General features: G+C 44.7%; 2 protein-coding genes across 5 annotated transcripts in view; one reads left to right on the top strand and one right to left on the bottom strand.

Annotated features, from left to right (window-relative positions):
• The window catches only part of GNAO1 (G protein subunit alpha o1), a 169,502-nt gene extending 151,772 nt beyond the window's left edge, over window positions 1–17,730 (bottom strand). For 2 of the 3 annotated variants that reach the window (XM_082437006.1, XM_082437005.1), the window contains exons 1-2: window positions 16,772–17,721; window positions 16,507–16,549 (exon numbers count right to left, since the gene is read on the bottom strand). In XM_082437006.1, the coding sequence (XP_082293132.1) occupies window positions 16,507–16,549; window positions 16,772–16,889 (161 nt within the window). In that variant the 5' untranslated portion in view covers window positions 16,890–17,721. Of the gene's footprint in view, window positions 1–16,506; window positions 16,550–16,771 lie in introns of all 3 variants that reach the window. The other variant, XM_082437007.1, reaches the window with a different exon arrangement.
• Window positions 17,731–17,753: 23 nt separating this feature from the next.
• The window catches only part of CES5A (carboxylesterase 5A), a 291,437-nt gene continuing 284,939 nt past the window's right edge, over window positions 17,754–24,251 (top strand). For both annotated transcript variants that reach the window (XR_014256664.1, XM_082437045.1), the window contains exons 1-2: window positions 17,754–18,066; window positions 19,483–19,586. The gene's annotated coding sequence lies outside the window, so the exon portion shown is untranslated. The remainder of the gene's footprint in view (window positions 18,067–19,482; window positions 19,587–24,251) is intronic.

Genomic DNA, 24,251 nt, shown 5'->3' on the forward strand with positions numbered 1-24,251 from the left:
TATGTATGGTGACGAATGTTAACTAGACTTATTGTGGTGATCATTTCACAATGTATACAAAGATCAAATTACTATGTTGTACACCTGAAACTAATATAATATTATAAGTCAACTGTCCCACAATTAAAAAAATAAACTATTAGTGTCAACAAAAAATAAAAATTTAAAAAATGCAATTCATAAAAAGAAGCAATTATAAGACCATTGTAAATATCAAGTATCCAGCTATAAATTTAACAAAAAGTATATAAGCCCTCTATGGGAAACATTATAAATATTTTTAGGAGAAATTATGATAACCTAAATAGGTGGTGAAACATAACATGCTCATAGATCAGGAGGACTCAAGATGTAAAGATATCAATTCTACCCAAACAGATTAGAAAGAAAGAAAGAAATACTACTCAAAATCCCAGTAGCAGTGGGTGTGTGTGTGTGTGTGTGTGTGTGTGTGTGTGTGTGTGTGTAAAACATAAACTGATTTTTACATTTACATGCAAACACAAAGGACTGAGAACAGCCAAAACACTCATGAATATGCCCAAGGTGGGGGGGATTTACTAAACCAAATATCCAGACCTGTTATAAAGCTACAATAATCAAGACAGCGTGGCAATGAGCTAGGAGTCGAGAGTCCGATGGAATGGAACACAGAGCCAAAAAACAGATCTCTGTGTATATAAACATTTGATTTATGACAGAAGTGGTTCTACAGAACAGTGACCGAAAAAAAATCTCTTTTTCAACAAGTGGTGCTGGGACAAATGGGTATCCATTTAGGGGAAAAAATGAAACTGGAACCCTATCTTACACCATATACAAGAATCAATTGCAGGTGAATCAAGCACCTAAATATGAAAGGGAAAAGCTTCAAAGCTTTTTGAAGAGGGAAAAAAAGGATAACTTTTGCCATCTCAAAGTAAAACACAGATCTCTTAAACAGGACACAAAAACACTAACCAAGAAGGGGAAGATTGAAAAATCTAACATAAAAATAAGAACTTTTTAAAATCACAGTGTATCATTAATAAAGTGAAAGGACAAAGGGCGGTAATATTTATAATGAATAAAACTGGAAAAGGACTCTTGTCCAGAACATATAAAGAACTGCTACAAATTAATGAGGAAAAAAACCCTAATTTTAAAAAAGTAACAAAAGAACAGGTGCCTCACAGAAAAGGAAATCCAAAATGTCCAATCAATATATGAAAAGCTGTTCAGCCTCATTAGCAGAGCATGTAAAGTAAAACCACAATGAGATACACTATCAATTTGGCAAAAATTTAAAAGTTTCACAACACCAAATATCGGCAAGGATTTAGAACAACCCAGGAATTCTCTCTGCTAGTGCAGAGAGTGTAATATGGAAAAACCACTGTGGAAAACAATGTGGCATTATCTAATATAATTGAAGATTCCCAGCAATTCTACTCCAAAGAACCATTTACAAACATATGTGCCTCAGGATATAAATCTACATGGGTACTCATAGCAGCATCCTTCATAATTGCCCCAAACTCAAAATAACCCAAAGGCACATCAACAGTAGAATGGATAAATAAATTGCAGGGTAGTCAGAGCTGGTATATAATGCTGTATAGCTATATAGCAGTGAACTGAATAATGTATGGCAAATTCATGAGCATACACAAATATTTGTGAATGCTCCATAGAAAAATTGTAAATATTCAGAAGAGAATGCTATAAAATACTATATAGCAATAAAAATGAATGAACTACAGCTATGTACAACAACCTGAATAAATATCACAAATTCAATGTTGAAGGAAAGATGCAACTTAATACATAACAGTATGATTCCAATTAGGTCAAAACCAGGTAAGAAAAAACTGTTCGATAAGAAGATGCATGTATAGGTGACAAACTCTAAAGAAAAGCAAGGAAACACCATGAAAATCAAGGTAGTGGGGAGTGAGGGAGACAGCTACGATCAAGAAGGGATATTTAGGGACCTTCTTTACATGAGTGCATGCTTTTTAAACACGTGTTAAACATGTAAGATTAATGCACATTTTGCATATGTACTGATCTATGTCACAAAAATACTTTTTTGCTACAAAAAAAAAAAAATTTCAATGTTACCTCCTCCAGAAGTCTTTCCATACCACAAACCTAGGTAGGTGCTCCCTCGGCATCCTCCACCTCTCAGCTGGCTGTAATGCCTATTAACTTAAGGGCATCTCTGCCCTCAAGGGCAACCATGGAGCCTGTCTTGGCTCACCATTGTATCCTGTGTCTATACAGTGTTGAGCACATGGTGAGTGCTCAACAAATATAAATTAATCGACGACTGCACTGAAGGATCTGAGTTGGTAAAAAAGTAATTAGCTCCAGACCAATCAACTGACAACCAGCAGAACGTACTGAGTGACGTTATGGAAGGAGAGGCCCACCTGGAGTCAGAAAAACTAGGCTCTGGTTCCATCATGTACTGGCCATATCGCCTTAAATACATCACTTTTTTCACTGATAGTAAAAATACTACTAATAGCTACCATTTAGGGAACTTCAACATTATGCTAAGTGCTTTTAGCTGTGTTACCGCATTTAATCCTCACAGTGTATCTGCAATGAGTTTAATTTTTTTTCAATCTCTTTTTAATGATTAGGAAACCGAGGTTCTGAGAGATGAAATGATTTTCCCCAAAGCACATGACAGCCAACAAATGGCAAAGCCAAGATCTCCAAAATTCATGCTTTCCTGATAGTGCTACACTGATTTTCACCTCAGTTTTTCATCTATAAAATGGGGATACAGGAATGTCTGTGTGGCCTGACAAGGCTGTTGTAAGTAAAGCTCCAAGGCAATTAACAAATGTAGAAGCAGCCTGTAAACTCTAGAGCGCCATTCAAAGGTAAGGAAAATAATATGTAATAAGCATCTACCATGGGCCCACACAAAACAAGCAGATGGTTTCTACCCACATTGAGCTTTCAAGCCAATTGTAAAGGAAAGCTATGTGAACAGGAAAACTAGGAACACACATCAATAAACTGATTTAAGGAAGCCTTTAGGAAGAGCATCCAATATAGGCTCAACTGTCAGACCAGCAGTGGGTGTACTGCTTGGGCTGTGCAAGGCTGGCTCTCTCGTCCACCAGCCACGCAGCAGCACAGCCAGAGGTATTCTGTTAAGGCATACTACAATTTTTTTTTCTTAATTAAAAAATGTACTTTTTTTTTTTTTGGCCGTGCTGCGTGGCATGCAGGATCTTAGTTCCCTGACCACAGATCGAACCCGTGCCTCTTGCAGTGGAAGTGCAGAGTCCTAACCACTTGACAACCAGGGAACTCCTAAAAAATGGACATTTTACAAGTCAGATTTACTGAAGTATAATTTACTTACAGTAAATTCACTCTTTTTGGGTATACAGCTTGATGAGTTTTGATAAACATATACAGTTGTGTAACCACCAATTAAGAGACAGAATATTTTCTATCACCTCCAAAAGTTCCCTTGTTACCCCCTTGTAGTCAATCTCTCTCTCCTACCATCCCTAGAAACCAGTGATGTGATTTCTGTCCCTATCGTTTTGCTTTTTCCAGAATGCAGAGGAATCTTTTTAATACGTAAGTCAGGTCAAGTCGTCATATGTTTTAAGCCCCCATGGCATTCAGAATGAAACCCAAATGCCTCTCCGTGGGTTGCACGGTGGCTCCTCTCTGCCTCTTTAATCCCATTTCGCATTACTTTTCCTTCCCTGTGGTCCAGCCTCCCTGGCTGCCTTTTTGCTCATTTCTGCCTTAGGGCCTTTGCATCTGCTCTTCCCTCTTCCTCAGCTCTTTCCTGACCAGCTTTCTTTCCCTCATCTCCTCTCACCACTCCCCACTGTTTGAGCCCAATTTCTTCCTTTAGAACAAACACATCACTACATGAAATGACCTTGCTCATTCATTTACTTGTTTACTGTCTATCCCCCTTCTCTAAAGCTGTAAGGTCCTTAAAGGCAGGGAGCTTGTAAGTCTTATTAAGAGCTCCGTTCCTAGAAACTTAGAAAACGCGAACCCATGGTTGGGCTTCCATTGGGATTCACAGAATGAACACACGTGTGCCAAAGAAGTAGGGACTAGTGAGGTCCACGTGGTTGAAACTCTAAGAAGATTCAAAGAAGAAACAGGCCTTATATTGCATGCACATGGGGGGAAAAAAAAAGGTAGGAGGACTGGTCACAACTCCGAACCAGGGTCTCCCTACTGCCATTCTACCATCCCTTCCCCAAAGTCCCCAATGATGGGGCCACAGAGTGCCTGCGGCAGAGAGCCGGGGCCTCTCCCATCCTGGCCCTCTGGAGCCGTCAGGCTTGTTTCTCTCCTGAGGCCTGGGTCCCTTCAACTCTTCTTTGCCCACCTGGCTGGAGCTCCCACACACAGCCAGCTCAGGCTCATGGGCCTTCTTTCTCCTATCCATGTGAATTCAGAGAGGTAGGGGGAGCCCAGGGGTTATTCTGTCTTGCACTCTTCCCCGGGGAAGAGCCACACAGGACCCTGGTCTTGTAAACCCTGAGAGATTATGAGACAAATTCCTGCCTCGCAGGGTCCCACGCGCTCAGCGAAGGGTACACGTGGACACGACATGCACTAGTGTCCACAGTTCCCTGAACTGATGTCCCAGTTTTCTCTCTCAATTAGCACTAGAGTTCTGAAAGCTTAATTTTGTTATAATTTATTATCTCAGTTGGGGGTGGCCAAGGGAGAAGGCGGGGAATTCCTTTGCCACGAGAACATCTGTTTTGCTGGATAGCAAAACTTAAATTATGACCTCAAGACTTGAGCAGAAGCTTATAGCTCGTTCGGTCTAGTCTCCTAATTTTATATGTAAAGATACTAAATCCTAGAGAAGTTAAGGAACTTGCCTGGGGCCAACAAGCTAAATAGGGACAGAGCTGGGGTAGAACTCAAATTTCCTTAATCCCAGTTCAGCCTTATCTCCACCTTACAATGTTCTTGAATTTGGCTTTTATACCTTCCCCTCCACTGAAACTGCTCTTTGAAGGCCACTAATAGCCTCAATCACCAAATGGCCTTTTCTTAGTCCTCATCTAACTGGACAATGCCACGGAACAGAACTGTGCTCACCACACAAAACTTCCTGAAGCACACGCAGCAGGGCCTCCTCTTGTGCCTCTGACCTCCAGCCCCTTTTCCCAGTTGGAGCTACCTCTGGGTCTATCGAAGGCAGGCTCCCCTGCCTCACTCACCTCCACAATGTGGGGGGTGGAATCCTTCCCTGAGACCCCTTCTCCTCTTCATCTGCATTCCCACCCCAGGGGCACTGCATCCACTTACTCTCATGGTCTTACCACACAGGGCAGCCAAGAGTCCCCTACTCTCCTTCCAGCCCCGACTTCTCTTCCCCAAGAAAACCACTGAACATTGCGAACATGGAAGTTATCCCGCAAGGACCAGAAATTCGTGCTTGCGGTCTGACTCGCCATCTTCCCTCTGCTACTTCCCTTCCTGCTCTTATGCTTCCAAACTTGACAGCATAACTAAACTCCAAAACCCAGGTTCAAAACTGGGAGGACTATTCTGATCTACTCCTTTCTCCCCATGTTCAACTAGACACCAGGTCTCACTTATTCTGCCTCCAAAATCTCTCCCCCATCCAATTCCTCATTGCCTTTCATAGCAATCCTCTAGTGCAGACTACAGAAATCTCTCTCTGCTGTTGAGCCTTTTCTCTGGTCTCCCTCTTCAAGCTCTCCTGACTTGGCACTCTACTACCCTACCATGTAGGGAGGAGGTTAGTGCACCCTACCATGTATTCACAGTGTGTACCCCGTAGCGAAATGCTCAGGGAAGCCTACAGTTCAGCTCCACTCTTCCTTTCCACACTTCTCATATTCTCACAAACCCCAACTCTTCAGTTACATAAGACTGTCCACTACCCCATGATGGTGCCCTGCATGTTTGAGTCTTGCTTTTGTGCTTCAGCTCATACTGTTTCATCTTCCTGGAAGGCCTTACCCATTTTTAAGATGACTTTGGTTGTAAAGGAGAGAATTCCAGCTCAAATTAGTTTATGTGAAAGGAGGGATTTATTGGTTCACATAACTATCCAGTGCATAGAGCCAGCTTCAGAGAATACAATAATTATCATCAAAGGTCTTTCTGGCAACCCCCCTCTCTCCTTCTCTCTTTCCCCCATTCCCCCATCCCCCGAAGTCTCTCCCACAATAGGTAAACTTCCTTCCTGCACAGAGTAATGGAGATGTGGAAACATGGCCACAGACAGCTCCGGGCTTTCATCAATCTAACCCAGTGAGGACCTTGCTGGGATCCCAGATGAAGAGCTCCTTTCTCATAGTAACTATAAAATCCCAGAGAAGGACTCTGCTTGACCTGGACTGAGTCACACCACATCCCCTGGAAAGATCACTATGGCCAGGGGAATGGGAATTTGTGAATGGCAAGGCCTGGGTCACATGCCCATTTCTATCTTCAAGCAGCAGGGGTAGTCATGGCAGCCCCACGGGGACAGCCTGGAATGAGGGAATCTGGGCAGAGTAGAACAACCCAGTTCCACTGAACTCTCATTTCTCCACCTACTGCCTCCAGGCTTAATCCTGAGCCCTAGTCCAAATCAAATTCCAGTTTTGCCTCTTCTGTGCACTGATTGTCTCCCCCAACTGATCCAACTCTCTGAGGGCAGGAACTGGATTCCTACGTGATCAGTATAAGGCTTCACGCAAAGGTGTGTCTCCAGAAAAATTTTCACAGTCTGCAATTACTATGTCCAATTATTTCTTTGTGAAGTCATTGCCTGATTCCCCTGGGACTGACTTCCCCACCACCGAATCTCCAAGCACCTAGAACAGTGCCTAACACATAACAGGTGCTAGATAAATATTGAGTAAATGAATAAATGAGTGGTTTGAATAGAATAAAGGTTACCAGCCTTTGGTGTTTGGTAAACGAGCACAGATGCTTTTTAATTCTTCCCACTTCACAGAGAAAAATAAATGATAAGGCAAGAACTCCAACTTCTTGTCCCCACCATCCCACCCCCAAATTTCTGTACACACACCCCATGCTTATGGCCTTCCTGTCAGTCTCAGGGGAGGAGATGCACATTCATGTCCAGATCAAGCTGCCCATCCACACTCTGCACCCCCTCCTCCCTGCCCATCCTCTTGGGGCTCTGCTCTTTCTACCACTTCCTCTTTCCTATACCTTCTACATCTCCCTCGGTCTGGACTCTTTCTTTACAGCTTCTCAGTGGATCCAAGTCCCCCCCATGGGAGCCAAATGAGGTCAAATAAACCCTCCCTGAGCCCTCCCCGCTTCTCCCCCCTTCCTTCTACAGTTCCGGTTTCTTTTCCAGGAGACTCCATTTGTGGCCTCAACCTCCTCAATCCCACATGCTTAACCCCACTGCAATTTGGCTTTTCTCCCGTCACTCTATTGAAACTGCTCTTGCCAAGGTCGCCAACAAGTTTCCAGACCCAATGGTCACCTGCCAGTCTTCATCTTATTTGACTCTTGCAGTTATCTGACTCAACTAACTACTTCCTTGCCTTCTTGAAATTCTTTCCTTCCTTGGCTCCCATGATGCTGCTCTGCCTTGGATTTTCTTTGCCGCCTCTTAGCTCACTCCTTCTTGGTTTCCATCACAGGCTCCTCTCCCTAGATGTTTCTCAGCTCCTGGAGCTGTGTGTGGGGGGAGATGCATCCTCTGCCTTCTCTCCCCTTCTAACTTAGCCTGGTGAGATTCCCAGCTTTCAAGGCTCTCACTGCCCATGAGCACCACAGAATTCCAAGTTGACCCTTCTCCCCAAGTGCATCCTATCTCCTCATCCACATATCCAACTGCCTGCCAGGGATCTCCACTTGGATGATCCACAAGAATCATGATCAAACATGACCAAAATAAGTCAGCATTCTTTTCCTCAAGCCTTCCCTCTTCCTCCTGCATTTCTCCATCTCAGGGAATGGCACTACCATCCCACCAGTGGCCCAAACCAGGAATCCTGGACTCATTTTTGTCTACATCCTTTAAAATGCAGTTCCTCCTCAATGCCATTCCAGTTGATCATCAAAAAAATTCAATTATTGCACCGTCCAAATAGCTCTTAAATCTATCTCCTTTTCCCACCTCCCACTACCACCACTTTAGTTTAGTTCTTAATCTTTTCCCACCTGGATCACAGAGATAACTTTCCATCTGGTCTCCCAACCTGAGGACCTGCCTCCTTCCAGTCCACGCAGGTGATCTGTCTCACGCACAAAGGGATCCTGCCGACCCATTTCCTTAAAATTCTCTGGTTCTTGAAAGTTCTCATCACAAGGTAAAAAATGTTAACTATGTATGGCGATGGATGCTAACTAGACTTCCTGTGCTGATCATTTTGCAATACATACAAACACCAAATCACCTCACTGCACACCTGAAAGTAATAGAACGTTATGTCAGTTATACTTGAATTTAAAAAAACCGTTCGGCGGCATCTCATTATACTCAGAATAAAATCCAAAGTCCTTGGCACAATAACAAGGCCCTTCATGACCGGATCTCTGTCTCATCTTTTATCCTCCATCTCTTGACACTCCTTTTATATATTGTGTTCTAATCAAACCAAATTATTTCACATTCCCAGCACGTTCCATGTGGTGACATATCTCAGTGCCTTCTTACATGTTGGTCCCTCTGCCTGGCATTCCTTTTCTCCACCTGCTAACTACCACTCATTTTTAAGACTCAGCCCATGTGTCATTTCTCTTGGCCAATGTTCCTGCCTAGAGAAGGTGCCCTCTGTTCTCCCACAGCCCCGTGGCACTTCCTGCTCTGAGGTGTAAGTGTCTTTTACACATATCTCCCATTAGGCTGAGTTCCTCAAGAGCAGGGACTAAGACCTTCCTCCCTACATCCATGGCATCATGTATATGTCTAGCTCACACTAGGTGCTCAGTAAATGCTTATGGGTGAGCAGATGGATTAATGGATGGATGGATGGATGGATGGATGGATGGATGGATGGATGGATGGATGGTTGGATATCCTACTATCCTGTCTTTCCCAAGTCTTCTCCGACCACTTCCTTCCACCAAAGCCTGAACCTTCAGTGGCAGCTCCTCTCTGTTGCCACCTACTAATGGCCCACACTTCTGAGGCAGGAATGGAAAATGATTCCAGGAGCTGTCCAGATGGTGATTAGGGACCACTCTGGCGTCAGAATCAATGTGATACACGATGGTGACTACCACCTCCACCTCCAGAAGGAACCCGGCCCCAACCAACCACTTGCTATTCTTGGTTGAGAAATCAAGTGAGCAGGGGGACAAATACAAGGCACCGACTATTGGCCTTGCAGGATTTTATTTTACTTTAATTTTTTGGTGCTATGAAAAGCACAATGTTTTTCCTCTTTTCTGTAAAGAAAATTAGAACTAAAGATGGCTCAGCAGATAAAAGCTGTGGGCGGTAAATACTCCCACTATTCCCCCCTGCATTTCAGGCTTCTAGGTTTCTCTTTGCATTTACTGAGCTAGAATCCTGAAAGAGGCCTGAGGAATACTAGCTCATATCCTAAGTAAGAGATGAAAAGACTGAGGCTCAGAGGGGCTAAACGACTTGCCCAAAGTCAAGTTAGAGAAGGAGCCAAAATTAAAACACAGCTCTCCTGATCCTCCCCTTTAAGTATTATGCAAATCTCCCAACTCCCTGGATCTTAGGCACCTGAACCTGGGCAAGTTCCTTCCTGTCTATGCAGCCCTCCCATCCAGGGTGGAAGTCAGGGCTGTCTCCATTTCTAAGCAACCTGGAAGCCACAGACAAACCACTTCTTCCATTAACATGTCACTGGGTCCCTCCTCCCAGAAACATCCTGTTTCTCAATCACAGGATACTTTCAGATCCTCCTCTTTGGCTTGAGAAGCACATCTGCATGAAAAGTTTGGTTAGAGGTGGTTTTCTCTAAATGCCTCTCAGGACTATGACTTTCCTGGCTGAGAAAGCTTTGTGGTTGAGGTTGCTATTCTGCAATTATCTTGGCCTTAAAAGAGCTTTCATGGGTACCCCCTACCCCCTCAGGAGGGAGCCAGAATTGATTCTTCTATGTTTAGAACCTCGCATCAAAGACCTCAAGAATCTGAACATGAAGGTAATTCCCAATTTCATAGCTCACTTAGAACAGGAAAGGAGCTTGGGGGTAGCCCTACTTCTCCAGTAGCCAACTACTCCAGGAAACAGAGCCCCCAGAGCGGCAGGGGCAGAGCCACCTATCTTGACTCCTGGTCCAGTGCTCTCTCCCACTCTCTGTAATATCACTCCAGCCTCCTGGGCTGAAGCAGCTGCGCCATCAAAAATGTCACATCACTTATGACAACACAATTAGTTATATAACTGATGCTGCAGAGCAGGCAAGGGGAAGAAGCCCTGAGCATGAACCACAGCGCCCCGCTTCTGGCTCTCAGGGAAGCTAAGGCCCACATACTTGAGAACTCCATATGGGAAGGGAACACGCACTAATCAATCAAAGGAATCAAAACTGTAGCTGACATATGTAAAATGACTTCTATAAAACTGTTAAAAGGGCATTTCATATATTACATCACTTAATGCTCACAACCCTGTTAGGTATTTTTATTATCAGCCCCATTTTACAGGCAAGGAAACTGGGGCACAAAAAAGTAACTTGTTTAAGGGCACACTTCTAGTTAGTGGTAGAGTCAAGATTTAAAGCCAAGCAGCCTGGTTACAGAGCCCAAGCTGCTAACTGCCTCTCAGTTTTAAAAGCACGCTGAACGGCTTCTCTCAATAGGAATCCACCTATCTCTTTGAACCAGTAACAGGTCACTGCTCCTTTCTCTACTTCCTCCGCTATGCTAATGACTGATTTCTCAGGAGGTTTCTTTCCTAACCAGTAATGTGCATAAATGAGAGACATAGAATAAAATAAGAATGTGATACCGGTTTGAACAAATTCTTAGAATGCAGTTTGAGCACCTTCAAGCTTTTTATGATGATGCAGTCAATAAAGTGAGGTGAAGTGCTCTTCTTACAGCATCTGCTAACCATTTTAAAATCCATGTAGTATGTATGTAAACACACACATACGTGCACATTTTTAAAAATTTTTTCAAAATCAAAAGTTGTTCTTTGCTAGTGTCATATTTTGCGGTAATTCTTTCCAAAATGTTTTATTCAGTTTGAAATCACCTCATCACCAGCTTGTCTACTATCTTTCAGATCAAAATGTGCTCTTGCGATAATGGTCTGTCTAGTTTTGTAAGAAATGAGAGACTTAGAACACCCCAGGAGAGAGGGAACCAAGTCCCTGCATCCAGATTGACTGAGCACATGTCAGAAAAATGTGACCTTATTCTACTCATATTAAATCTCCAGTGTTAACAGTGAGAAGCTGAAAAACATGTGATCCTGTCCTATCTTTAGCAGGTGTGGCTAAGATGCATGATATAATCTGGGGAGTTCCAAGTGCTAAAAAAACAAGACAGTCCTCTGACTCTGGGCACTATAAATCTAATCTAGCCCCACACAGAGACTAGAAATTCTGGATTCCTCTGGAGTCTTGTCAATCCTGAATGAAGCTTCATCCATTTAATCTCATCAGCAACAACCCTTGCAATAAGCACACGGGTTCGATTTCAGAATCCAACAGGTGACTGAGGTTCAAGAATTCCACAGCTGATTCCTGAGGAGATCAGGTGGACTGTTTGCTAATCTTCTGGCAGGAAGGTCTGCTGGTATTTACAGCTCAGTGAACAGTAAGGAGGGAGAGAGCACCATCCATCAGCAAAGGAGAACTCATCTGCTACTTGATCTGACATTCTGTTTGTGCTCACACTGTCTCCAGAGAGCAAGGTGCATCCATTTGAATAAACATGGAGACAGGAAGAAGGGGAGGAGGAGCAAAGCAGTCAAAGAGATGATTGCAGAAACAAGAAGTCCACAGATCGAGGAGCTCTTAGTGGAGCGCTGCCCCAACATGGGACCCTTTGGGGATGTGCAGGAAACGCCCTTTCAGACGACTGTACTTTTACTGAATAATGGCTACAAGTTGCTATTCCCCTCCTCTCATGCCTGCCACTTAGCAGGTACCAAACAGCGGTGTGCTGAATGAACACAGGCTTGCCCTGAACCCAAGCCAAAGACTAAACACCCTAATTACAAAGTCAGGGTCAGCTGGTAGGAGGAAACCACCAGCTTTTGGCAATCTTAAGATTGTCTTCCCTGTCTGGAAGGGTCTGTCCTCGGACTCCAATCCTACTGGAAGGGCTGGGATATTTGTATGAGCAATGGTGTCTTCACCAGGCAAATCCTTAAATTTTGTTTTACCAGTGGCACTGAGCAAGCACCTTGGAAAGAAACACACATCCAAAGTGCTCCACTTTACTGTGTTCACTTATATAAAGCCTACCAGCTAGCAACCATGCCTCAATTGCCACCTTCGGACTCTCTAGCTCCCTAAAAATTCACTTAATGCTCCAGAGACAACAGAGAGCCTGAATATGACATCACAGAAAACTCAACATCTCAAATGAGGACAGACTGTGGTGCACATAGCAACTCCACAGTTCATTCTACATTTTCATCAGGTAGATGGTCCAAGTAGTTGTCACTATTTGCTCAGAATGGGAAGTCACTTAAAGTGATTCTGTTGATTCCATACATAATGCCTTAAGAGATTTCTTTGATAGGGTTTTGGTGATTAAATAAAATTAATACTTGCTGTTAAAATTTTGATTAATTGGAATAAAAGAGTCCCCTGATTGACTGCAAAAATGATGAGGCTGTATCACAGGTGAGGTCAGGACCTCCTAACAAGCAAAATTATTTAAAATGTCACACATAAAAGTCACTGATTACTCATGGTATGTGTAAAATTATATTTTGCCGTCTCAATGATCATTGTTTATTTCTCAGTATGGAAATGTTCTGGATTGTCTGACACAGAGCTCCCAAACACTAGTTCACAATCACATACACAAAGAAAAAAAAACCTAGCAAGCTATTTTCAAATGAAAATTTTAATAAAGTATTAAGAATCAGGCTTTTCAAATGACAGTCTAACATGTGGCCTCTCTTAATGGATGCAAGTTTCCCACTGCAACATGTATCAAGCAAAAGAATGTCAAAGGTCAGTTTCCCTGCAATGTTCCTAGCCTGCTACGGGTGTTAACACTTTGTTCTAAGCAGCATCTGCCAGCCAGGCCTTTGTAATATAATTTCAGTTACTACAGGCATATATGGAAGCCCCATCCGTCTTCTAATCAGCACGCCATAACGTGGATAAGAATGTACACTGAATGGAGTGGCTCTTTGCTCTTCTGGAAATGCTGATTAAAAAGGATCTGGAGATGTCTCAATATCAATATTCTTCCTCTCAATGCAACAGGCTGAGCTGTTAAACCCCAGTCCCCATTAGGAAGTCATCAAGTTCTCACAGGGCATCACTCACAGAGAACGCTCTAATTTCATCTGCCTGGGTGAAATAAAAGAGCATCCTGATTAACTCATAAGTATGGTCTGATAGGTTGTTAACCAATCGTACTGGCCAGGCATGTCCAAAATTGCGTTCTGTAAATGCCACCTACATTTTCAGGGCCAGCCCCACCCATAGTACAGTTCTCCTGATTCAAGTGACTCTCACCCAAGTGGCAATCTGGAAAATCACCTCTGCAAGGGAAGGCTCAAAAGAATTTGTCACTAGGATACAGTGACACCAATCCCACATTTTGTGGTTAATAAAACAAGTCCTGCATCCAGTTTGGCACAAGGCCCTGATCTGATTTATTTCAAGCCAAGCTGGAGGGCTCACAGGAAAAGCTGCCATTCATGAATGCTTCAGGAGGACAGGACACTAGGGTCCCTGTGGCAAAATTTACATGGGCCAGAAATCTTTCTGACTCACCTTTTGAGCAAACTTAGCTCATTTCCTAAAGAGAACTGGTGTATTTTAAAAAATATACTAACAGTTTTACCAACAAAATCTCAACTTTGCCTGTTATTTTTCTCCAAAAAGGCGTCCTGTCGGGTGATAAAGGGGGGAGTGCAGGGAAAAGAGAGAAAGTGCCAGGACGTCTGATTTAACCATCTGAAATATCTAACGCTTGATTTTTTTTCCCCTCTGTGAAATTTCCTCTGTGTAACCAAATATGAGACGCAGAAGACTTTCCCGGAGAAGTCTAAATACAGCCTTCATTTAAGATTTTCTGCCCCAGTACATAATTAGGAAATTTCATTCTAAAATGACACGCCTATCTCCTTGGAGAGCGTGCCTCTGTTTGAATAAAAAAGGCGAGGTATCCTTCAGGGTACACAGTATATATTTTTAAACTTCTTATTAAATCAACCTAATTTATGGGGCTTATTCAGGAAAAGCCGGTAAGGAGTTGCTTCGGCAGATGCAAAGTTAATTTCCAGACTCCAGCATACACCCCGCTTCCATCCCCGCTTCCCTCAACCGAGCGTTTCCGAATGCCTTCGGCCTCCTTCGAAGAGGCTCGGCTCTCTCCGCCGAGGCCCCGGCTCGGCTCCGAACACTGCCGAGTCCCTCCGAGCCTCGCGCCCAGCCTGCGCCGAGCCGAGCCGAGCGCCACCAAGCCTGAGCCTCCTCGACTTCTCCAGCCTCGGCTGGGCGCTGTCCACCACTCGCAGCGCCTGAAACCTCACCCAGCTCCGGTGGCTGGGGCTTCTACTGGGCTGCAAGCCTGCCACTGCAGATTACACAGTTCTGAAGTTTTGAAACGTCCCCTTTAGGGAGAAAGGGGTGGTGCTGCTTGCATTTACCGACCTGCAAGGGCTCCAGGCAGATGCAACATGCACCTTGTTGCAACGAGCAATTCCCCAGGCCCCGCCTTCGCATCCATTTGGGTTGCACAAGCTTCAAAGAAGCCCCAGGCCAAATTACCCGTGGATAATTTGGGTGCGGCAAGCCGAGGGGCCTCTGCACAGCAAGCTCCAGGGAGCTCTCGAACAAAAATAAGACTACGTCAAGCAGACGGGAGAAATTGTCTCCGAGTCGCTACTCCCTACCATCATGGCGCCGCCTAGAACCCGCTTGTCATGCCTGTTACACATGCAAGATTTCTTGCATCTTGGTTCTGAAACCGCAAGCATGCTTCGTCTCCCATCCACCTTTCTGCGAAAGGGGTTTTTACTTTCCATTGTTTTCCTATGGGATGCAATTACTTCGGCTATTCTGTCAAGCTGAAAAATAATCATTTTTGTTTACTGCACAGCAACCCCTAATTAGGAGCTGTGTGTGCACGAAGGTGTCACAGCAAAGCGACGTGGAATCCTCGCTAAACTGTCTTAACGAACTCCTCCGTCCCGAACTGACAGGCCAACGGAAGCAGCGGGGCTAGGAGGCCCAAGGGCGCGCACCCCTTTCCTAAGGTCACCCCCTCCCCAAGCAAAGCTGCCTGTGGGCTCACCAGGAACTGCTAACCAGGAGTGGATGGGGCAAGAAGCAAGCCTGGGAGTAGGAAGGAGGGGCAAGGCTCCTTACTGAGAAAGTGTGGAAGGGAAGGAATATCCCATTTTGTTTTAATTTTCAACCATCACTCAAATCCACCCCCAGTTAATTAGGAAGGGAAACTGATATCTAAGGCAGAAGGGGGTGGTGCGGCAAGTGGGGCCTGAAATCCGCATTGTGGGTTGATTACATGGAACACAGCCTATGCAGAGTGTAAATAAATACATTGATAAAGGCCATAGAGTGAACGATAACTGCCAGTGTCAGGAGAGCAAAGGCTGGGAGGGTGGGGGAGAAAGGCGGGGGAGCAGCAAGGGGCGGGCATTCAGCCTCACAGCCAGCGTCCTCCTTCCACCTCTGCCTTGGATACACCTGTGCCAGCCCCATTCGTTTGGACACCCACCCCCTCCCCTACCACACGCCCCTTCCCCTAACCTCCGTCCTTTGGGGGTGGGGAGGAGGGGCAGAAACCACAGCCTCTAATTCAGCACCAAATCCATGAACAGCAGACACTTGATACTCCACCCCAGCCTAGGGCTGGGTCCCCTCCATGTTTTAGCCAAGTTCAAAAATCACTGCCCCAGGAGAAGAGTAGGGGGAAGTGGGATTATGGATGTGGAGAAGGGGGTGGAGGAAGGAGGAAAGAGAAATAGAGACAGAATGATACAGAGACACAGAGAAATGGAGGCAGCGATACACAGGAAACACCACACAATCAAGAGTAATGATCATAATCATGCCAATAGTGTGATGTTCTGATCAATATGGCGGACACTGTCATTCATACCACTACAGGCGCTCCCCTTCCCTCCACCCCACCCCCGGAGAAAAAAACACCCACCCTGGGAGTTGGGGTGGAAGACCCAGAACCAACGTAGGGCCTGGGGGAGGGGAGTCAAATTCAGGTGTGTGTATGCGTGTGCGTGTGCGTGTGTGTGCACGAATTAAAAACCGGGCCTGGAGAGTAATGTGAAGTGAGCAAGGTAATAAAAATTATTAAAAAATTATGCTTTATAAAAGTACAAATCCCAGTGCCACAGGGACTTACTTCATCTGCTTCACAATGGTGCTTTTTCCAGATTCTCCAGCCCCTGTTGGGACAGACAGGGGGGAAAATTTGGTGAGTGTCAGCTTAGGGGACCGGGGTGGGGGTTGGGGGGTGGGAGGTAAGGCATGCGAGGGAGTGGGCGATCCTGGGCACATGGTGGTGCCAACTCGGGGACCAGGTCTCCCCAGGAGCGAGTGGGGGGGGACTGGTGGGGGGTGCAGAGTGGCCGGGGTCGGGGGATGGGGGTGGCAGTCCCGGTCCTTACCCAGCAGGAGTAATTTCACGTCTTTGGCAGCGCTGATGCCATCCTCTTTGAGGTTTTTCTCAATCGCCTTGCTCCGCTCGAGGGCGGCTCGCTCCTCTGCGCTCAGAGTACATCCCATGGTGGCCCCTTCCCTGCCACAGCCCGCACGACTCGGCTGGCACGGCTCCCCGGCTCGGCGCGCCCCCCACCCCCCCAGAAAGCAGAGCCTGGGCTCAAAGGGGAAAAAATAACGATAGCCTCTCCTTGGCTGAAAACAAAAATGTCGGGAAACCAGAACCCCCCAAAAAGACAGCCTCTAACAAGATTCCAGCCACGGAGACTCGCGGCAGCTGGCGGGGCACTGGGGGTGTCGAGGCGAGGGTGGCCGGGGTCTGGGGTTCCGGAGCCGAGGGAGGAGGCGCCCGCGGTCCGAGGAGGCGCGGGCTGCAGGCACTGAGGCTTGTGCACGACCCAAAATAAATAAAATAATAGTCGAGGCAGGAGTCGCAGCCGGAGCCGGCGGAGGGTGGGGTGGGGGGCAGGGTGGGTCCTTCTGCCGCTGCTGCCGGAGGAGGAGGAGGCGCGGGGTGTGGAGGGAGTGAGTTAGGGGATGCTGCTAGTGTATTTGCATCGCTGTTCCTCAGCCGTCGGTGCGTCCGCGGCGCCTTCGCCGACCCCCGCGCGCTGGGCAGGGCTGGGCAAGGGGCCGGGCCGGGGGGCAGGTCTCTAGCGGGAGACGGCGTCGCTGTTTCCCAGAGCTCGCATCGCTCGGTGGAGCCTACCGAAGAGAAAGGGAGAGCGCGACGGAGCCGCGGGCAGCCGGGAGCTCGAGGGGGAGCGAGAGGAGAGAGGCTGCGAGGGAGGGGAGAAAAAAAAATGAAGGGAGAGCGAGCGAGCGAGCGCGCGCGCGCCACAGACCGGGCGGGGGAGGGGGCGAGCGCAGCGCGCGAGTGCGCCAGCTGCTCTGCGCACCCCGCACAGCCAGCCGCCCGCTGACGTAAGCAGGGCCGCGCGCCGGGCCCCCGGGACGGGGAGGGGCGGGGGGCGGAGGAGGCGCGCGCGCCGGGGTCCGCGTAACTAGCGGGGGCGCGCGCGCGGCGCGGCCTCCCCTCCCCCACCCTCTCCCCACTCCCCTCAGGGCCCGCGGCTCCCCGAGGTGGGCTTGTGCGAGGCCTAGCGGGGGCGGGGCCTGGGGCCGGGCTCGAGCCCGGGCGCCCCTCCCCGCCTCCGCCTCCGCCTCCGCCCTCGCCCAGTGCTCTGGCGGCTCGGGCCTGGTCAACGCGAGCTCGGGGCTGGGTCGCCCGCGCCGCCGTCAGGTGGGTCCACTGGGTCGTGGCCGGCGCCGCCTCCCTCGCTCTCCTGCCTCCTCTCCATCTTGGCTCCAGCAGCGCGCCTTCTTGGTTGCTCTCCGGCTGCTGGGGCCGTAGCAGCCGAGGTCAGGTGGCCTCGGTTAACTCGAGGAGACAGTGGTTCTGAGGGGAACCTGCGTTCCCAATCATTCGCCCTTGGGGCGTAGGGGCAGATTCGGATTTTTCGCTTCCTGCGTCCCACAGACATTTATTGAGCACCTAGTATGTGAGAGAGGAGGCTGTGAGAAGAGGAACACAGCAGGATGAGACAAAGCCAGGGCCTGTTCTCAAGGAGCCTCTAAGCCTCCCTTTGCCATCGCGGACCCTGCTCCAAGATTGCCGGCCAAAATGGCAGCGCAGGAGACAGTTCCCACACTGGGCAGCTTTTGGATGGGAGGGACAGGTTTTAATGTGTTACTTCCTCAACACAGAGCTTAAATGCTTTTGCTCATTTTGAAAGGTTTAGTTTGGTTGAGATTTTTGCACTGAGTCCTCTTGTCCTGCCTCTTCCCCAAACACAAATACGTTAAATGAATAGATTTTGAGAGAAGAGACCTTCTTCCTCTATATCTTTTAAAACACTCCCCCGCCCCATCTCTTTTTAAAGTAAAGACCCAGCAACCTGGGTCAGTTATTCAGCGTACAGCTCATCAAATACTGAGGAAACACATACACTTCTGCCAAAGATCGGGCATGTTCTAGGTGGTCTCTGAGATTTTGAAGAAATTAGTTCTCACTGCACAAAATGGTTTTACAATCAGTTCCATCAGACAGCCTCAGGGGCCCTCCTAGAAAAAGGGGCCAATAGGAAAGATTGCATGGGGATAGGAGAGGCAACTGGCCAGTGGAAAACGTTTTTTCTAATAGTTGAGCATTTTTGTGGCTCTGAAAGCAAACTTGTTTGTTTCATTTCAACAATAGAAAAAACACCCCTGTTTTTGGAAATGTTACCCAGCATAAAAATACATTTGCAATGGGGCGGTGGGGGGGAGGCAATTAAGGCCCACAAGGAAGAAAACATTTTTTCCCCCGAATTTTTCAATTTGTTGTTTCCCAGTTTGGGTTTGCCTCATTCCACAAATAGCTGTCTATGTCAAAAGTTGTATGTAATGTAATTTGAATATTTAAACTTAGATCACATTTAAATATTGTAGAAAACTGACAAAGGACTCTTATAAAGAATTGTTTTATAAAGTAAATAACTTCTTCCCTACTTACCCTTACACCCCTACCCAGTCTCCTTTTGTGTGTGTATTGAGGAGAGGAGCTTAGGGTATGAATCTGGTTTGCTTAAAATCTGGCTGTCACTAAAAATCAGCCTCCCAGATCCAAAACAGAGCTTAGGTAACCAATATTCTATAGAATTTGTTATTTCTTTTAAAGGTTGCTAGGATGATTATGCAGATCTCTCAGATATAGGGAAAAAATTCAGCCACCTCACCCAGATTCTGCAATCCCTACGAGGCTGCATCTGAAATACTGAAGAGGTAAGACCATAACCATTTCTTTGTAAATGGTGGGTCATATTTTACATTTTAATGCTCTTTCATATGAAGTAATTTTTAATTGAAGATCTTAGACTCTCGGGGCATTGTGGTTTACATGGTTGAATCAAACTATCTTTGATTTTGGGTATATTTATTCCTTCTTGGTATCATACCTAGTATGCTGGAGGCACAAACCTATGTTTTGTAGTTTTCTTTACTCAGTACTTACTAAGCACCTACCTGCCATGAACAGGGTAATGTTCTAGGCACTATAGGTGTTGTATTTCAGGTTTGTCTACCCTGTTTTCTTTTTCTGGGTCACTTTGCATCTTTATAGCTCAGCTTCATAAAAGACTAATAATAATCCGCTTCACCTGTAGAGTGCTTTACAGCTTACAGAGCACTTTTATGAAAATTATCTCTAGTGATCCACATAAACCTCAGTTAGGGATTGTGGTGTGGGAAGCATCATGGCTGAGTGAAAAGAGCCTGGGCCCATATCAACCTGGGTACCCATTTTACAGCTGAGAAAACTGAGCCTCTGAGGGGCTGAATAAATTGTTCAAGGTCATGCAGTCATTTAGTACTACTAATCCAGGGCTCCTTTTACAGGTTTGTGGACTATTTGAGAGATAACATGTTATACGTATTTATTATATATTTAAATATATATATATATATTTATGTCTGCATATATATATATATATATATATATATATATATATATATATATATATATATCATACTTCCTAGACTCACAGAAAGCTTACAATTCCAGAAACCAATCATATTCTGGTCCCCACCACCAAAAGAAGTAAGGATGACAACATCTCAGTTCTCTGTGAGTTATTAGTAATTAGATAATACCACAAGTGTTTAATTAGTTAATTACTGTTTAAATAGTTAATTCCTGTGGGAATGAGGAAATTATAGTCCTAACATCAGGAGTAATCAGGGACAGATTCAATTTGGTTTTATTTTATATGATCCTCAGAATTATATTTCTCTGATTGTTCCTGTTGACCAAAAGAATAATTCTCCTTTACCCCACGTTAGGTCAACTATAGCCCTTACCACACATGGTTCAGCATACTTTTAATTTTAAAAGTAGGTGATCAGAATATTTTATATACTCTCTAAAAGGAACAACAAAAGCCTACAATGAGTTGCTTTTGTACCACATGTGGCTCCTATTCTGGAGGACAGTAATTTACGATATAAGCAAGATCCTCCAGGTCTAACTTACAGAATGTGGGCTCTGATTTGATGAACTGAATTTCCGTATTTGTTCCTTTTTGAGGTTACTTTAATTAAATATGCATGTATTGACCATCTACTGTGTTTAATGTATTGACTTAGACTCAAAGGGAGGTTTAGACATGAGCTTGGCTTCCTGAAATCTTGAAATCCCTGGAATGTTTCAAAACAATTCACATCAGAATCAGCTGGGGTGCTTGTTAAAAATTCAGTTACCCATCTTCTACCAAGTCAGACTATTCTAAAATCTGCATTGGTATCCACTCCCTAGGTGATTTTTCTGTACAAAGTGCTAGGTCTTATAGAGAATCTGTGCCAATTAATTCTACTAGTAGCTTACATTCTTAAAGTCCAAATATCTCTCCTGTTTCTGAATTCAAATTTTCTTTATGTTTAGTAGTTTTTGTATTTCTGTCAAAGGAAAAACTTATGAGAATTACTATTCCTTATGGACATTACTCTCCTCGTGGGAAGAAAATAGGCTAAAATGTGTGGTTCATGAGTTAAATGAAATCAAACTAAATGTCAAATGTATTAGGCATTTTGGGGAGAATGGTAGATCACTAGAGATTTTTAAGTTTCTGCACTAAGGGTTTTTATTATAAAATTGATAGCTCACACTCTAACTTAGTGGTGAATATAATTTAGAAGAATGTCTGGGTAAGGCTAAGAAATGACTTAGAGTTTTCTGATAAATATCTGGCATTAATGAGGGAAGATGCTGATCCAATTTTTTTTATGTCCCTAGAGGGTATTATTATCCTTATCCTATTGTCCTTGTTAGCTGTTATTCAGTGCTTCTCTGACTGGTATTAATATTATTTTGTGCACATCTCTCATACCTACCAGAACAGTGGTTATCAAATGTTATTGTGCATAAGAATTACGTGGGATGCTTTTTAAAATGCAGATTCCTGGGTGAATATCTAGAATTTCTGAATCAGTGAGTCTGAGGTGGAGCCTGATACTGTTCATTTTTACAATCATACGTTCTCCCCCAAGTGATGTGCTCAGGAAACATATCACTGGACTATAAACTCCTTTGAGGTGAGGGAGTTACCACTTTGTATATATCCCAAAAGGTCAAGCATGGCCCATTGTCCACAGGTCATCAATTTTAATGCTATTAACCAAATTCACCTGTCTATAGACAAGGGCTAAATCAGATCATATATCAAAGTTCTTTGCAGTTCTGAGACTTTTTGATTTTTCTAATAGAAATTTTGTGACTTGATTCTGGAAAACCTTTTTTTTTTTTTAAACATGTTTAAAGATTTATTGATTGATTGATTGATTGCTATGTTGGGTCTTCGTTTCTGTGCTAGGGCTTTCTCTAGTTGCGGCAAGCGGGGGCCACTCTTCATCGCGGTGCGCGTGCCTCTCACTATCGTGGCCCCTCTTGTTGCAGAGCACAGGCTCCAGACGCGCAGGCTCAGTAGTTGTGGCTCACGGGCCTAGTTGCTCTGCGGCAGGTGGGATCTTCCCAGACCAGGGCTCGAACCCATGTCCCCTGCATTAGCAGGCAGATTCTCAACCACTGTGCCACCAGGGAAGCCCTGGAAAACTTTTAAGATTGGGTGAGTTCGAAGAGGTAATGACTTATTTTCAAGTAAGATTCTGAAAAATGAAATGATACTGATTTTAAACAAACAAATGGGAGATTTGTTGGTATTTAGGAACTTGTGAGAATAGCATATGCCAAATGTTTTTGAAGTTTCCATCAGAATATGCTTTGTTAAATTTCGTCTCTCATTTGTTATTTTGTGGACTTCATGAAAAAGATCAGTTTATCATTGTTAGGAATAAAAGATGACATGGGAAGAAATAAAGGTTTTGTGTACTTTTAAACGAAGGGACTTGCTTGAAGGCTTGTAGATAATTGAGTTGAGCTCTTAGGTTATTGAAGTCCATTATGTGGTCACTGTTGAGAACATTATTTGCTGAGTGTATTTTGATGGTTCAAGAACCCCAAAGAGAGTGTGCTTTGTGATTTTTCTCAATTTAGGATAGCAAGAGAATCCCACAGGGATGCATTTGGCTTGAACTGAGTGGAAAGTTGGAGGGGACTAGGACTGGTGCTTTCACATTGATAAGACTGACCAAGAGCTGAAATTGAAGTTGGAAGCTTGACTTAAAATGAAAGCATTTCCTAACAGCCGTGATTCCTGTTGGCATTTTCTTGGAAAATCTTTCATCGGAAACCAAGATTCTTATTTGTTATAATAGGAATAATAGGACTGTTAAACCTACCTGGGCTAGAGTTGACAGATGTGATTAGCTGGTACATGTTTGTAAGGTATTATTTAATACTCTTGTCCTCCAGAAGATGAGATTCCCTGACACAAAGATTTCTTGCATTATTTATCATATTCTCTATCTCCATAGAGGCTTTCACACATGCAGCTCAAACACATTTAGACATTATCTCATTAGTCTTCTGTAAGCTTCAAGGTCCAAAGTCTTATTACAGCATTGCTCCTTAAAGATAGAAATGTTGTTGTTTGTTCCTGTCAGTTGTATTTGTGAAGGCAAAAAGTCAGTGAATTTATCTGAATTCAGTTAAAACCAGTTTGGATTGTCTGTAACAAGTGTGACTGGGGGAGGGGGAGGCTATCAATTAATTCAAACTTATTAGAAGTAGGTTGGGGGTGTTTGGCCAGACTAGAATGATTTAATTTTGTGACCTGTCTGCATCCTCTAAAGTACATGTGGTTTGGGGTGTTCCCAAAGTCTGCCAAGTACCAAGAGCATAGTGTTCCAGTGGGGAAACATGGTTCTTCACTTGAGCTAACATTTGGGTGTACTATCTGTTCCCCAAAGGCCTGTAAAACCCTGACCTCTGTGGCAGAAAAAAAACATTTTTATAAAATTCCTGTGTGTGTGTGATGGAGCACATCTATAAAATTGAAGAAGGGTAATTCAGAGAGAGATGTATTTTCAACCAGACACCTATCCCATAGGACTTTAACTAGGATCATTCAGAGCTTGAAGTAGAAAGAAAAGAACTGAACTGATTTTCCTCTCAAGGAACACCTGCAGTTGGCTGTCTTTCCCCTTGGCCACTGTAACCTTTGGAGAGGGCTAAGAGAAGAGGAAAGAAAAAGGAGGAGGAAGGACTCTGAATTAGTTACATCCAATATAAATTTAAAACAGCACTGTTCCTAATGACCAAAGAGAGGACATATACAGATTTCAATAAAAACATTGAATGTAATGGCTTAAAATGACCAAAATTAAAGAGGTGGATGCCCAAAGGCAATCTTAAAAAAATTAATATTGGGATTAATTTTCATGGATTGAGAGGTAGGATGAATGGGGCAGGGAAAGAAAAAGGGTAAATTTTGGGATTGTTCAATTTGATCATCCTTTCTTTGATGCTACCACCTCTGCTTCTGTTTTAGGAAAGAT

Source organism: Balaenoptera physalus (assembly GCF_965194825.1).
Source record: "Balaenoptera physalus genome assembly, chromosome: 19".
NCBI lineage: Eukaryota > Metazoa > Chordata > Mammalia > Artiodactyla > Balaenopteridae > Balaenoptera > Balaenoptera physalus.